Source organism: Stegastes partitus, unplaced genomic scaffold (genome assembly GCF_000690725.1).
Source record: "Stegastes partitus isolate 25-593 unplaced genomic scaffold, Stegastes_partitus-1.0.2 Scaffold10, whole genome shotgun sequence".
In the NCBI taxonomy this organism is placed as follows: domain Eukaryota; kingdom Metazoa; phylum Chordata; class Actinopteri; family Pomacentridae; genus Stegastes; species Stegastes partitus.
The window spans coordinates 1,263,649-1,277,820 of NW_007577741.1; the positions used below are offsets into that span (position 1 = coordinate 1,263,649).

General features: G+C 42.4%; 1 protein-coding gene across 1 annotated transcript; it reads left to right on the forward strand.

Moving 5' to 3' along the window:
* Window positions 1–204: 204 nt before the first annotated feature.
* pbrm1l (polybromo 1, like) lies at window positions 205–14,067 on the forward strand. The gene is made up of 30 exons (XM_008285860.1): window positions 205–293; window positions 608–785; window positions 971–1,068; window positions 1,305–1,452; window positions 1,778–1,927; window positions 2,533–2,649; window positions 2,905–2,973; window positions 3,075–3,173; window positions 3,250–3,335; window positions 3,423–3,514; window positions 3,595–3,811; window positions 3,906–4,047; window positions 4,195–4,280; window positions 4,441–4,720; window positions 4,832–4,934; window positions 5,811–6,450; window positions 7,064–7,287; window positions 7,383–7,568; window positions 7,840–7,997; window positions 8,079–8,321; window positions 8,858–9,003; window positions 9,141–9,298; window positions 9,716–9,899; window positions 9,992–10,199; window positions 10,311–10,509; window positions 10,590–10,745; window positions 11,522–11,683; window positions 12,039–12,103; window positions 12,404–12,617; window positions 13,639–14,067. Exons 2-30 carry the CDS (start codon window positions 642–644, stop codon window positions 13,800–13,802), a joined length of 4,938 nt encoding a protein of 1,645 aa, XP_008284082.1. The 5' UTR covers window positions 205–293; window positions 608–641; the 3' UTR covers window positions 13,803–14,067.
* The last annotated feature ends 105 nt before the right edge of the window (window positions 14,068–14,172 follow it).

The following is a 14,172-nucleotide window of genomic DNA, read 5'->3' on the forward strand; positions in this document are numbered from 1 at the left end:
CCTAACTGGTAAGTGCAACATGTTTGAATGCTGTGTTTACAACGAAATTTGCCCTACTAGCATTAACATTACAATAAATCTACATTTACAGTCTAATTTGTATTTGTGGCTGGGTGCGTTACCCCTCCTGGCCTGTAGGTGGCAGCACCTCCCGGGGCGGCGCTGTGTTCGCTGCCTCACAAACACAATACAACCTCAACTTCCGAGCAGGAGTTTTCAAACAACACTAGCTAGCCAGCTAGCCAATACACATTTTTGCTCAGGGAATTACGGCAAACTTTGCTGAAATTTGGGTAAGATTTGTTTCTGAAAGTCATTTTTTATTCACTTTTTTCCAACACTCATGTGTTTTTCGAAACTTAATACATTTTAAACTTGCTTGTGTTGTTAGAAAAGCGGCAAGCTAGCTACGATAACATGCTAACAGCCGCTCGGTTGTTTGCTTTGTTTCATACATCCGAGCGGTGCTAACGCTAACCGATGTAGCATTTGATTAAGTTTGAGACTTGTTTTGAATGGGGGTGTGGACGACTGCCGTCTCCTGTATGTTAAGTTTATCGGACAAACAGCCGCAGTAACTTTAATATCATTTTCGCTCTTTTTCCAGCTAGCGGGCTAGCCTGTTGTTTAACCAGCCAGCGATGTCTGCGAGCTCCAAGAGGAGACGAGCCACTTCTCCCTCCAGCAGCATCAGCGGAGGGGGAGACCTCGATGATGCCTCCTCCTCGACTCCTGGAAGTGGCAGGAAGAGAAGAAGAATCTCCAATGTTCCTCCAGTAGATACTGTAAATTCTTGTATTATTTGATTTAGTAGCACTGTGGCTTGTATGTGTGATGATAATCCCCCACTATAGTAATGGCTTATCTTATCTTAACGATCTTGAGGGATGTGGGGTCTCCTCTTACTGTATTGCAAGGAATAAATGCAGAGTTTTAACAATTAAATTTGTGTTCTTTAATTACCTTCCAGATTGCTGTATGCCATGAGCTGTTCAATGCTGTGAGGGACCACAAGGATGATCAAGGAAGGCAGCTTTCTGAGGTTTTCCAGAGGGTACCAAAGAGGAGGTACTCTACCATGAAGTCTGGGGTTTATGCTCAATATTTTATTACTAGAGTTTGACTGCAGCACTCCTTGTAGTTTAACATGAAGCTGCCCATCATATACATGTATTTCCTATCAAGGTTTGACAATCTGACAGTTGGGTGTGTGTCGCTGGGCAGCTTATCAAGACAAATACACACAATGCTGAATGTATTGAATAGTTTTGGAGGAAATATTTATGTCTTGTTCTTTTTCTTAGGAATCAGCCTGATTATTACGAAGTGGTGTCCCAGCCGATTGATATGACAAAAATTCAATATAAACTGAAGTCTGAGGATTACAGTGAAGTGGAGCAGCTTACAGCAGATTTTCAGCTCATGTTCAACAACGCCAGGTCGTTCTACAAGGTAAAGACCAAAGAATACTTGCAAAACTTTTCATTACTGCCAGTGGTTTGAAGTGATTAAGATCATTTAAATATTATTATAACCACAGTATTCTATTTGTTGTTGAAAACCATGTTTCTAATTGTCAATACTGGAAGTATGTCAAAAGATGCTGGTATTGTTTTTCTGAATTTTTCCTAAAAAATTATTATGTATAAAATATATAGTGCAAAAGGAGATTTATAGCATGAGGCTATGCTTCGGTATATCTCCACATTTCATTGTGTTCTGCGCGTCCTATCAACAGTGTCCTGATTGTCTTTTCTCTTCATGTTCAATGATTTAGAGTGACACTGAGGAGTATCAAGCTGCGTGCAAGCTGTGGGAGGTATATTTGCAAACACGGAATGAGTTTGTACAGCCTGGAGATGGAGATGAGGATGATGAGGACGGTGACGATATGATGGATAATCCAGGAATGTCAGCTGAAGATGAGGTAAGTCCTTGTCTCCGTTGTCGAGTACCTTTCTTGTATGATTGTCACATATTACCTCAACTCCAAATGACAACGTTTTCTGGGGACAGATACTGATTATTAGCATTCAAGGATGCTGTTAACTGATATTTAGAACCAACAGACATGTGTGGAAAACATTTAAATCTTGGTGTCAAGATTTGGATCATAAAAAATGATTTTGCTTTTTTTGCACATGTTAAATTACAATCAAATATTTCAACATTTATTGGTTGTTGTTGATGGAGACCTCAAAGTGGTGACTGCAGCAAAGACAAAGTAGCTCATTTTAAACTGAATTATTATTTTTTTTATATCAACAATCTGTTCAAGAATGAACAGGACTGAATAGTAGACGAATATCGGACTCAATAATCGGCCTGTAATCCGTTAAACCAAATCACAAAGACTGAAAACATAAGTTCAGATCTTTTTACTGAATGAAACATATATTTTGCATGATTTTTTAAAACTTAGAGGTGTTTTATATTAAGGATAAATGCGGTTTTGAAGTAATCCGTCTTTAATATTAATAAGAAGGATCACAGTACTGGGCTAGAACTCATCCATGCATATTTGTCTGTCAGACCTCAGCTGGCAGTTTGAAGGAAGTGCTGGAGCAACTCTTGGAGGCTATAGTGTCTCACACTGATCCCTCAGGGCGTCTGGTCAGTGAACTGTTCCAGAAGCTGCCTTCCAAAGTGGTAAGTACTTTTTAGGCTTGAACTAATACAGCTAAGATTTGTACACACACTTCTTGATATCTGCAGATCCCAAAATAACAAAACATAACAATATATGACACAAGAAAGCTTCATTTTTCTGAACCCATTCATTCAGATTTTCTAATCTATAACTGTTCTGTGTTGTAAAGACAGTTTTCCTCCTCCTCTTGAGGTTTGGTCAAACCATTCAGCAGCAATGTATTTCATCATTTTACATTTGTCTGTCTTCCCCAGCATTACCCAGACTACTATGCCATTATAAAGGAGCCAATAGATCTGAGAACGATCGCTCAAAGAATACAGGTAGTCAATTCACTTCCTCACTGATTGCTATGTTATGCATCATTCTAAGAATTCTGTTGGGTTTTCTTACCAGCCTCATTTTGTTTTGTTCTTTAAAATAGATTGGATTCTATAAAACTGTCAGTGCGATGGCCAAGGACATTGACCTGATGGCCAAAAATGCCAAAACATACAACGAACCAGGATCTCAGGTTTTTAAGGTAAGCTCTCTTTCTTGATTTTCTTCCTATAATGTGTAACATCTCAAATGCTGACAGTTGTTCTCTTGTTTTATAGGATGCTAACACCATAAAGAAAGTCTTCATCCAGCGTAAGACTGAACTTGAACACGGGGAACCCACTAAATCCAGCCTTCGCATCAGGTATCGTTAACAGTTGCACACCTTGTAGTTATTCTTTTTGTCAAAACAAATCAGCAGATAGATGGTGTATTTCTTGTGTCTATTCAGAAATCGCAGGTCTGGCCAAGGGGATAGGCTCTCTGGCGTCAGCGTAGCTCTCCAGTATGGCTCAGAGAGCGAGGACGACCCCGTGCTCTCAGGTAACCTTCAGCTGTTTAGACAGCAGAGAAACTGACTTTGTGTTGGAAAAAGCAATAGCTCACAACGTATATGTTCTCAGGCTCTGTGTGCTACGATGAGGGAGAATCCGAGGCGGAGAGCCAGAGTTCAAGCATGGAGATGAGCAACCCGATCTTCCAGTTATATGAAGCTGTGAGAGGCGCCAGGAATAACCAGGGCCAGGTCTTCTCTGAACCCTTTCAGCATCTGCCCTCTCGCAGGGAATATCCTGACTACTATCAGCAGATTAAACAGCCCATTGCTCTGCAGCAAATCAGGTCAGGACCAGTTATCCACATCAAGAGTCACCTTCTTCCTCAAAATTCCAGATAAAGAAGAAGCTCAAATGTTAAAAACCTTTTGTTTTTTTAGGGCGAAAATGAAGAATGGTGAATATGAAAGTGTGGAACAGATGGAGGCTGACCTCACTCTGATGTTTGAGAATGCAAAGCGCTACAACATGCCTAACTCAAGCATTTACAAACGGGCCTTCAGGCTCCAGCAAATCTTGCAGGTAATTACTTGTGAATTATTTCCCTGGCAAGTTGTGCTGGAGGATGTTTTCCCTCCGCAGTTAGGCCAAGAAAAACACATTATGGTAAACAAACGGTAGATATTTTCTAGAAATGGGTAGATGAGGTATTGAATCTGTTGTGTACAGGCAAAAAGGAGGGAACTTCTAAGGAGAGATGATGAAGATGGAGACAGCATTCTGTCGTCTGATGCAGGGAGCATCAAGAGGAAAAGGTACCAAGATATATCTTTTTATATTTATTCTATTTCTTTATTGCAATTGCTTTATAATGTATATGCTTACTAACAACTCAACACTCTTGTTTTTAAAGATGCTTTGAGTTGTTTTTATTGAGTCTCTCCTAATAGTGTTCTTCTACTTCTGTTTTTTAAGCCACAAGAAAAATGTCAAAAAGAACCGAATGAAAGCACTGTACGCTGCTGTGACTGACGCCAGGGAAGTGGGCACCAGTCGACGCCTCTGTGATCTTTTTATGGTTAAACCTTCCAAGAAAGACTACCCCGACTACTATAACGTCATCCTGGAGCCGATGGACCTGAAAACCATTGAACACAACATCCGCAGTGAGCGCTATACCACGGAGGAAGCTCTGATGGACGACATGAGGTTAATGTTCCGTAACGCCCGGCATTACAACGAGGAGGGATCTCAGGTTTGCATTAGGACTGTTTCTAGAATACAATATACAGCTTTGATTTTGTTTGCTGTTATCAAACCAGAAACAGTCTGATCATGGGCTAAAAGTAGCTTTTGGTTTCTGTAGGTATATAATGATGCTGACATTTTGGAGAAGATACTGAAGGATAAGCGCAAGGAGTTAGGACCTTCTGAAGAGGAAGATGTGGGATCTCCCAAACTGAAATTGAGTAAGTGTGATCTTATCAGTACAGTCATGACTCGATAATCCGACCCTTATCAATCCGAAAACATTGCTATCCGACAGGTTTTTAGGAAAAACGAACGGAACATATTAAAAACAGCCTTAACATACCGACAGCCTTGGATTCCTGCCACTCCCGATGGTGGAAACAGAAGTGTGACTGCAAACTAAACTAGCATCAGCAGCCAAGTACTGCCTGTGCGTTCCGGCCACTTCCACCCCGTCAGAGCGCTCTCCTGGGGTGGAAGTGTCCCCCGACCACGCTGAATATCCAGATATTCATCATTAATTTGGCCTGAATATCCAGAGACCAGAAAGTGCTATTGGGACCAGCCCTACTAGTTATTATAACAACTATAAACAATGAATATTAACAACTAATGAGCCTTCCAGCATCAAGCCCTCCTTGTATCTCGATCTCCGTCTTGATCCGACAATGAATCCGACAGCCTTGCTATCCGACATAAAAGAAGGTTTTACATTTAGTGTCTGATTATCGAGTCACGACTGTATGTTGCATGTGTTGATTCACCTAACAAAGACTAAATGTGCTTAATCTTGATTGTACCACAGTGTTATAGATTTTTCTAACCTCCTGGGCAGTGTCTTCAAAGAAAAATTCACTTCCAGACAAATTATTGAAGTTGATCCACACTTGCCAATGCATTACTATGTGATAGCGGTGACTGTACTTCCAAGAAGGTGCTTTTAACTCACTTTTGGTAGAAAGACCATTGAAAGAAATGGCTAGCTGGACTACCCACCAGCCAAGTACTGTCAGCACAGAGTCCCCGGTTTGATTCCCAGATTTCCCAAATTTCTCTTTGTCTTTTTAATCCTAAATGTATTTTTTCATATTTAGGAAAGACTGGTGTTTCTCCAAAGAAGTCCAAATACCTCACCCCTCTTCAGCAGAGGTTGAATGAGCTCTACGATGCTGTGCGAAACTTCACCGACCGCCGAGGTCGACGTCTAAGCACAATCTTCCTCCGTCTTCCCTCCCGCGCCGAGTTGCCCGACTACTACGCTACAATCAAGAGACCCGTCGATATGGAGCGTCTGCGGAGTCACATGGCGGCAAGTCGTTACCAAGACGTCGAAGCCCTGGTGGAGGACTTTGCTCTCATGTTCAACAATGCCTGCATGTACAATGAGCCCGAGTCTCTGATCTATCGGGATGCTTTGGTGTTGCACCGAGTGTTGCTGGAGACACGCAAGCAGCAGGAGGGCGGGGAGGACTGCGGACCCCCTGCTGTGGGATCTCTGGTCCGAGAGCTGATCAGGAACCTGTTTGTGTCCGTGATGGGCCACCAGGACGAAGAGGGTCGATGCTACAGCGACTCATTGGCTGAGATTCCTGCCGTGGATCCAGCTGCCCCTGAAAGACCACCGCTTAACTTTGATGTCATCAGGATAAACGTGGACCACGGCCGCTACAGGAGGCTGGACGTCTTCCAAGAACACATGTTTGAAGTGCTGGAGAAGGCAAGGAGATTACACAGGTATGGCCGTCCATTCTAACAAAAGCTGACTGCGTAGCTTCCTTGTAAAATTTCAGTTGACCTGCTCTGAGCAGCGGAAAGCCTCACAGAAATCTAAAACCACAGAAACGGCAAATAGAAATGGGTGTTCGCAAATAAGCCTCTGACCTTTTTACATTAGATCCAGGATACAGATATTAGCTGTATTGCATGACCACATCTGTCTTATTTACGCCAGTAGAGCTTCAACTGAAACTGATGCTTGGTGCTGATACGATGGCCATCTTATTAGAGCTGTTCATGTTACACCACTGTTTCCAAGCATCTGCACCCACGCACAGATATGATACAGACAGCTCACTGCCTGCAAGACTGTCATGTTTTTGTAAATGCTTACATGGAAACATCTTTTCATTGTTATTGGAGGTATTTTAAAGTAAAATGATGATACCTTTACATTTTCACATTTTATTAACATGTTGTAGCAGGTCAGCCTTTGGGATGCTTTTATTGTTCTAAAACAATATATGATCTATGCAATGCACCCTGCTTTGGCTTACATTACAACAGCAGGTGAAACAAACAGCTAAAATATGTGCTAGTGTTTTACATGATGTCTTTTATGGGTTTGCAGGACGGACTCTGAGATATTTGAGGACGCAGTGGAGCTGCAACAGTTTCTCATCAAGATCAGGGATGAGCTATGCAAGAACGGCGAGATTCTGCAATCCTCTGCACTCAACTACACGTTAAAACACCTGCACAGCGACGTCGACCAGGAAAAGAGGGAGAAAATCCCCAAAGAGATCGAAGAGGACAAGCAGAAGAAGGAGGAAGAGGAAGAGGAGGAGAACAAAGGTGTGTGTTTCTCATAGTACAAAGATGTGAAGAATGATAAGTATTTATATCGATGTGGTATTCATGTGAAATCAATATGCATTTCTCACCTAAAGAGGGTGAAAAAGCCAAGGACCTACCGGGTGAGGCATGGCGGCCAGAGCCGGAGCGAGTGTACAGCCAGGACTGCAGCTTTGAAAACAGCACCTACCATGTGGGAGACTTCGTCTATGTGGAGCCATCAGAACCAAACCTGAAGCCTCACATCGTCTGTATTGAACGTCTGTGGCAGGATGAAGGAGGTAACTCAGTCATTATTGGCTTTTTTTTGTACTCTCACAAATCAATAATTCAGATATCATTCAATGTGATGTAATAAACAACATTGAAATCATTAATCATCCACCACAACAACAAGGAAAATAGTTTGAAGAGAGGATCTTGTGCACAAAATAGATATTCTTGAGATTTCTTTTCTCTCAAATGATCCAGTAAATACCGTGATTCCGTTTTCATTTAGTTAATATTTAAATATCTGTTGTGCTAAAATGAGCTTGTCTTTGTGTTTTAAAGGTGAGAAGTGGCTCTACGGCTGCTGGTTCTACAGACCCAGTGAAACCTTTCACTTGGCCACACGCAAGTTTCTGGAAAAAGAGGTCTTCAAGAGCGATTACTACAACAAAGTGTCCATCAGTAAAGTTCTGGGCAAATGTGTGGTCATTTTTGTGAAGGTAAGAACCTCTACTAACCGTAAATATAAAAACGATCCAATTCAATGCAAAGATCTCGACCTAATCTACTGTTTCCTGTAGGATTATTTCAAAATGCAGCCTGAGGGCTACAGAGCTGAGGACGTCTACGTGTGTGAATCCCGCTACGCCGCCAGGAACAAGTCCTTCAAGAAGATCAAGATATGGGCCATGCCTGAGAGTTCTGTGAAGTTAGGCTATCGGGAGGTGCCTCTGCCTGTTGTCCGTGTAGCTTCCATGTTTGCCAAGCCGGACCAGGAAAAACCTACAATATCATATACAGACAGCAGCAGTTACGTGGAGAAGGTGAGGCGACGCTGTACACGCTCCATTATAAAGTCCTGAGTTGTAGTGAGTTTGTTGATTTAGTTTTGTATTCTTTTTTTCTGTTATGAAGTGACAGAACCTAGTTTAGTTCGTGTTGTTCTGAGAGGAATCTCTTCGAGTAGTTTTTTTTAGCTGCTCATGTTTCTCTGTGACAATTTCAGTTCATCGTAGCAGCAAATAAAAAGACAGAACAAAGTCGACTTATATGTACAGACGACTGGGTTGATATTGGATTCCAATATTGAGCTACCTTCTGCCTTGTCCCATAAGGCCTGTAAAAATCAGGACTCTAACCTTCTAGTCACGTTCAGTGGTAAGGATAAGCCTGGAGTCCAGGAATAAATATAAAATCTAGACGTATGGATTGTCCACAAGCACCAACGCTGTCAGTTGGCCTTGACTAAAGGGGATTAATTATCTCTCTTGACAAGGACCCGAGTGGCAGACCAACAGGTAATTCACTGAATTAAAGTTTGTCACGCTGTAAAATACGAGTCCTCTGTGTGTGCCTGTAGGAGAGAGAGGACGTCCCCATGGAGATGAGCGGCGCTGAGCCCGGCTGTAGCCACTACGAACAGTTACGCTACAACAACGTGTGGTTCAAAGTGGGAGACTGTGTTTACATCCAGTCACATGGTCTGTCAAAGCCCCGGGTTGCCAGGTTGGTGAAATATTAAGTGTTTGGCTCTCTGGCACAAAAAGGTCACTTGCTGAGATGGAGTTAGACGTGACCCCGGTGGAGTATAGACCCTGCAGAGTTATTAACTATCGGTAACATGGTTCTTGTCTCGGCTGCAGGATAGAAAAGCTGTGGCTGCAGAATGGAACTGCTTTCTTTTTTGGACCCATCTTCATTCATCCCGAGGAAACGGAACACGAGCCCACGAAGATGTTCTACAAGAGAGAAGTGTTTCTGAGTCATCTGGAGGAGACCTTGACCATGACCTGTGTCATAGGTAATGCTTCCCAAAGCATCACAGTGAGCTAATACACTCCAAAAGAAATGCAGTTTTTGATTGATATCAGGCTTAGATAATGCTTACCCTCACATCACATCGAACATAGCGTAAAAATTATGTATCTGACTTTCCTGTGGTTGGGACCCATAATTTCCTGGAGTCTCTGCTGGTTGCCTAGTAACTGCTTGGAGTCAAGAAATGGCCTGACATAAACCCTCATAAACCAATCCATAAATGAATCAGTCCATTTCCCCAAATGCCCGACTGTGTCTTTCATCTGCCATTTTTAAAATTTACATTCCAGCTACAGTTTTTTTACGTTCGAGCCCCTGTGCCCTTATACCGCTAATTTGAAAAGAAGCTGCTGCTTGGCCATTTTAATAACAAGTTTTATTCTGCCCGTCTGCTCTCCAGGCAAATGTACAGTGTCGTCCTTCAAGGACTACTTGTCATGCAGACCTACAGAGTTTTCAGAAGACGACATCCTGCTGTGCGAGAGCCGCTACATTGAGGCTGAGAAGCAAATGAAAAAGTTCAAGGGTCTGAAACGTTTCTCATATTCTTCCAAAGTGGTGGAGGATGAGATCTACTACTTCAGGTTAGCAAGTTAAATGAAGCACAAACTCTGATTCTAAACTGAACCACGTCTCTCTCAGTCTGAGTTTCTATTTTTCCTGTACCGGTATCTAGGAAATTGATGGTGCCACAAAAAGAAGCGTCGCCTTTTCTGAACAAGAAGATAGACGAGCTTGAGGTTAAACTGGCAGATTTGGAGGATGGAGATGATGATATGGACGACATGGATGACGAAGAGGAGGCCCCAGCGACGCCTTCTTTGCCTCAGATGCAGACCCCTCTTGCAAGCGACATGGACGTCATGCCATACACACCTTCACAGGTAGCCACACACCCCCCAAGTGTTGTTAACAAACCCACTTTATGTCCAAAGGCTTCAAACACAGCTGGTACTAATGTTAACTTGTTTTCGTGTCTTTGCTTTTTCATGAAGGCCACTCCAAAGGTGAAGGGCTTGTCAAAGAAGGAAGGAGCCAAGAGGAAGATCAACATGAGCGGCTACATTCTGTTCAGCAGCGAAATGCGAGCAGTTATCAAAGCCCGACACCCGGACTTTTCCTTCGGGGAACTGAGTCGACTGGTCGGCACCGAGTGGAGGAACCTTGAAGCGAACAAGAAAGCAGAGTATGAAGGTGAGATCACAGGATGCACAAGATGAAAAGTTCTTTTCGTGTGAACTGAGGATAATTAATACATTTTTTGTGTGTTTCAGAACGTGCAGCCAAAATAGTGGAACAACAAGAGCGCGAGAGGCCACCTCAGAAGCAAGCATCCCCTAGAGCAGGTACCCCTGTAGGGGCACTGATGGGGGTGGTGCCTTCGCCTAGCACTATGGGAATGATAAACCAGACCATGACACCTGTGTCAGGTAACCCCTCTCAGAGACAGCACGAGTGTTTGACAACAAGGCAGCAGGGAAATGAGGCTGGACTGTTAAAAACCGTAATCCTCTAATTTTCTAACCATTTAAAACGTATTTATCTCCAAACTACATTCTTAAAGCAAGAATTTTCCTCTTTTGCTGCTGTTTCATATTGTTTTATGTTTATAGTTTTGTTATCACTAGCTTCATAGCCGATGTTGCATGACATTGACTGCATGATTGATTTTTAACCATGAATGCCTTTTGTTTTGTTTTTTGAGTTTTCATTTAACTTACATGCTTGTTTTGCTAACATTCTCAAACCCATTTGTATTGTCTGCCCTTTTCACACACTGAACCTTAAACGTTACCAGGTGGGGTTATTTGGTAGAGGTGCTGGTGTCTCATACAGCAAAGCTCGGGGTCTGATGTTCTGTCCATTCCATATTTATCTTATTATCTCTTGTTTTTGTCAGTACAGCCGTATAGCAAATAATACGGGGGAAATGCAACTAAAGAAAGCCATTCTGAGAGTCTAAAAATAACTATTAAATATAATAAAACAATAAATAAAAGCACTGTAGGATATTACAAGCTTTACAGAGTTGTCGTTTCTAGACATCAGAGTAGTTATGATGTAAGATCGACTCGGACGCAGAGCATTTATGGCTTAAGGTACATGTGTGAAAGGGGCCACTGTGTGTATTAGTAGTGCATGTTATTATAGACTGCATGTCACTCATGCATGGATGTGTTGTCCTCTCCTTGCCCTCTTCCCGAAGGCATGATGGGAGCTTACGGCCCACCTTACATGCCCATGCAGGGCCCCCATGAGGGTTTGCTGAGTGTGGCCACAATGCCACCTCACCCTGCAGGGGGTCCTCACCTGCCTCCTCACCATCTCCAGCAAGGTATGCCCGGGTACCCTGGCATGCCTCATCAGGGTAAGGGCCACTGTCCTAGCTACACCTGCTCAGTCACATCCAGTCGTGTCTCTCCTGCTGGAGGGGTTTATCTGGTCCACAGGCTGCACAGCCACATCTACTCACTTGAGCAGTCAAAGCTCTCTGGTTTCCAACAATCTCTTTCAAAGTGTACTCACATCCCACACCTAGAACTATACAAACATTCACACATGTAATGCATGTGAAAACTGATACCACACGACTAACAGTCAACTGATATTCAAAAACTAACATTTTCATGAGTCATTGTAAATGTTAACATAAAGCAAAACGGCATTAGCTGAGTTTACAACAGCTGATGGATGCACAGGAGCTCAATGTTGTCATTTAACAGGTATGATGGGCGCTGGTATGAACGGCATGGCAGGAAGTCCCGCGCAAGGAAACTATATGCAACAGGTGAGCCCTAATCCAGAAAATGCTTAGCCATGGGGGTTCTGGTTAGTTCACTTATATTTAAACTATACATGAAAATTTGGTGATTAATATTGGTGCATTTTGTCGTGTATGTAAGCCGCTTGCATTTTGTTTAGCTGCTCTTAAGTTTGGGAGCCGCAGTGTTTTCACACGTTGCACTTAAAGCAAGACAAAGTGACACAAAAGGCTATTATTGCAAAACTACGGACACAATCCATGTTTTTCTGTAGTTAAAGATGCTTCGTACACGCTAACAAAAACATTGTCGTTGTTTGATTCTAGCCTGGGATGTTCAGCCCAGGACAGCATGCTCCTCCACCGTACCCAGGGCAGGGCCAGCTGGGCCAGCCCTCACACCTGCAGCCCACCACTCCCATGTTTGTGGCTCCACCACCAAAGACCCAGAGGGTGCTACACTCAGAGGCCTACCTGAAGTACATTGAGGGCTTAAATTCAGAGTCCAGCACTGTCAGCAAGTGGGACCAAATGCTCAAAGGTGGTGTTAAGTGATTATTTGTTTTTAACTTGCTGCCGGTTACAGGGAAGTCGTGCATCTGTCTCAGTGAATGTTTGTAGAAATCCCATTATGCTGGTATTTACACCACAGATTTTCCAACATGATTTCATGAGATTTGAATATTTTGTATCATAATTTTTTTATTTTTTTATTTATTTTTAAATCTACATTAAAGTTATATTGGCTTCCAATTTCTCAAGTAATAAAGAGGTAGTTGCATGGCCAGACTATTCTCTAGTGCTGACAGGTCTTGCTGCACCTCCTCATCATACTGCTAAAAATGGAAAGAACACCCGGGCCTGTTTGTATTTCTTTGAACTAATCACTATCGTCTTGGGTGGTGCTAAGCTAAAGATGTAGCATTGGTGCTCCTGCAGTATAGTTGTGAGTGGATTTGCTTTGGATGCAGAGAGGTGAGTGTTGTTATTAAAATGGTCCTGGCACAAAACTTGAAATGATCAGTGTAATAGGTTGCTAGCTAGAGATTATTGTTGTTTTCCATTGTTAGAAGGATTTTAAAAACATGAAGATAGCAAAAGGGAGAAGATAAAAGTGTGTAAAAAGTGTAGCTGTCCACTTCTGGTGAGTCAGATTAATTAAAGGGCTTCTAAGTTATTGTTTGTTCTACTTACTGCGTCTCAAAGGAGGGGGATTGTATATCTGTCTTTGCGTTTGTTAATAGAATAGCTTGTTATATTGACATTTACATTACAAATTTCCCAGTGTGGTCTGATTAGATGTGAGTATAAATGTTAAGATTACTGTTTTTCTTCATAAAAGTAAAGCATTACTTTTGAATTTGTCAGGGTATTAAGATGCTATTTAAGCCTCATTGTTTGGAAAAACTGTTAACCTAAAAAAAACAAGAGGACCGCATGATATAAATTTGTTTCTAAAATCTGTGCGTTATTTTCTCATCAAGCAGTAATGGCTTCAGTGCCTTTTCTTGTCTTTGTGTGAGAACCATGTCGTGATTTTAAACCCTGTGCTTCCACAACAGCTCAGAGGCGCGATGCTCACCTGACCAAAGAACAGGAGAGTCGTCTGCCAGCTCACTGGCTGAAGAGCAAAGGAGCCCACAGCACCATGGCAGACGCCCTGTGGAGACTCAGAGACCTGATGCTCCGAGACTCCCTGAACATCTGCCAGGCTCACAACCTGTAGACGGTCACCCACTCAGCTCAGCCACTGCTCCTGTCCTCAAGTTACACACTTTAGAAAGGATTACAGACCATAGAAGCAATATTTTATAGTGAATCATGATCAATTTTATATTTATTAGCAAACATAATGAGCTTGCTAGTTACTTGTGTGTGCATTTTCAATTGTTTTGTTTTTTTTTTTACACCGTTTGAATTAATAGTGATGCAAAACCTGTGATTTTTGGCTTTCTGATGTGACCAAAATAAAATTCTGAATACCCTGTTTACGCTGTGTGTTGGTTTTTGAAGCGTTTCGTCTCAGTAAGCGGTGTTTTGTGGCTCACTGTTCACTCAGCCCTGAAATATTTTGGAGTTTTCTGGTTGGAAGTCCC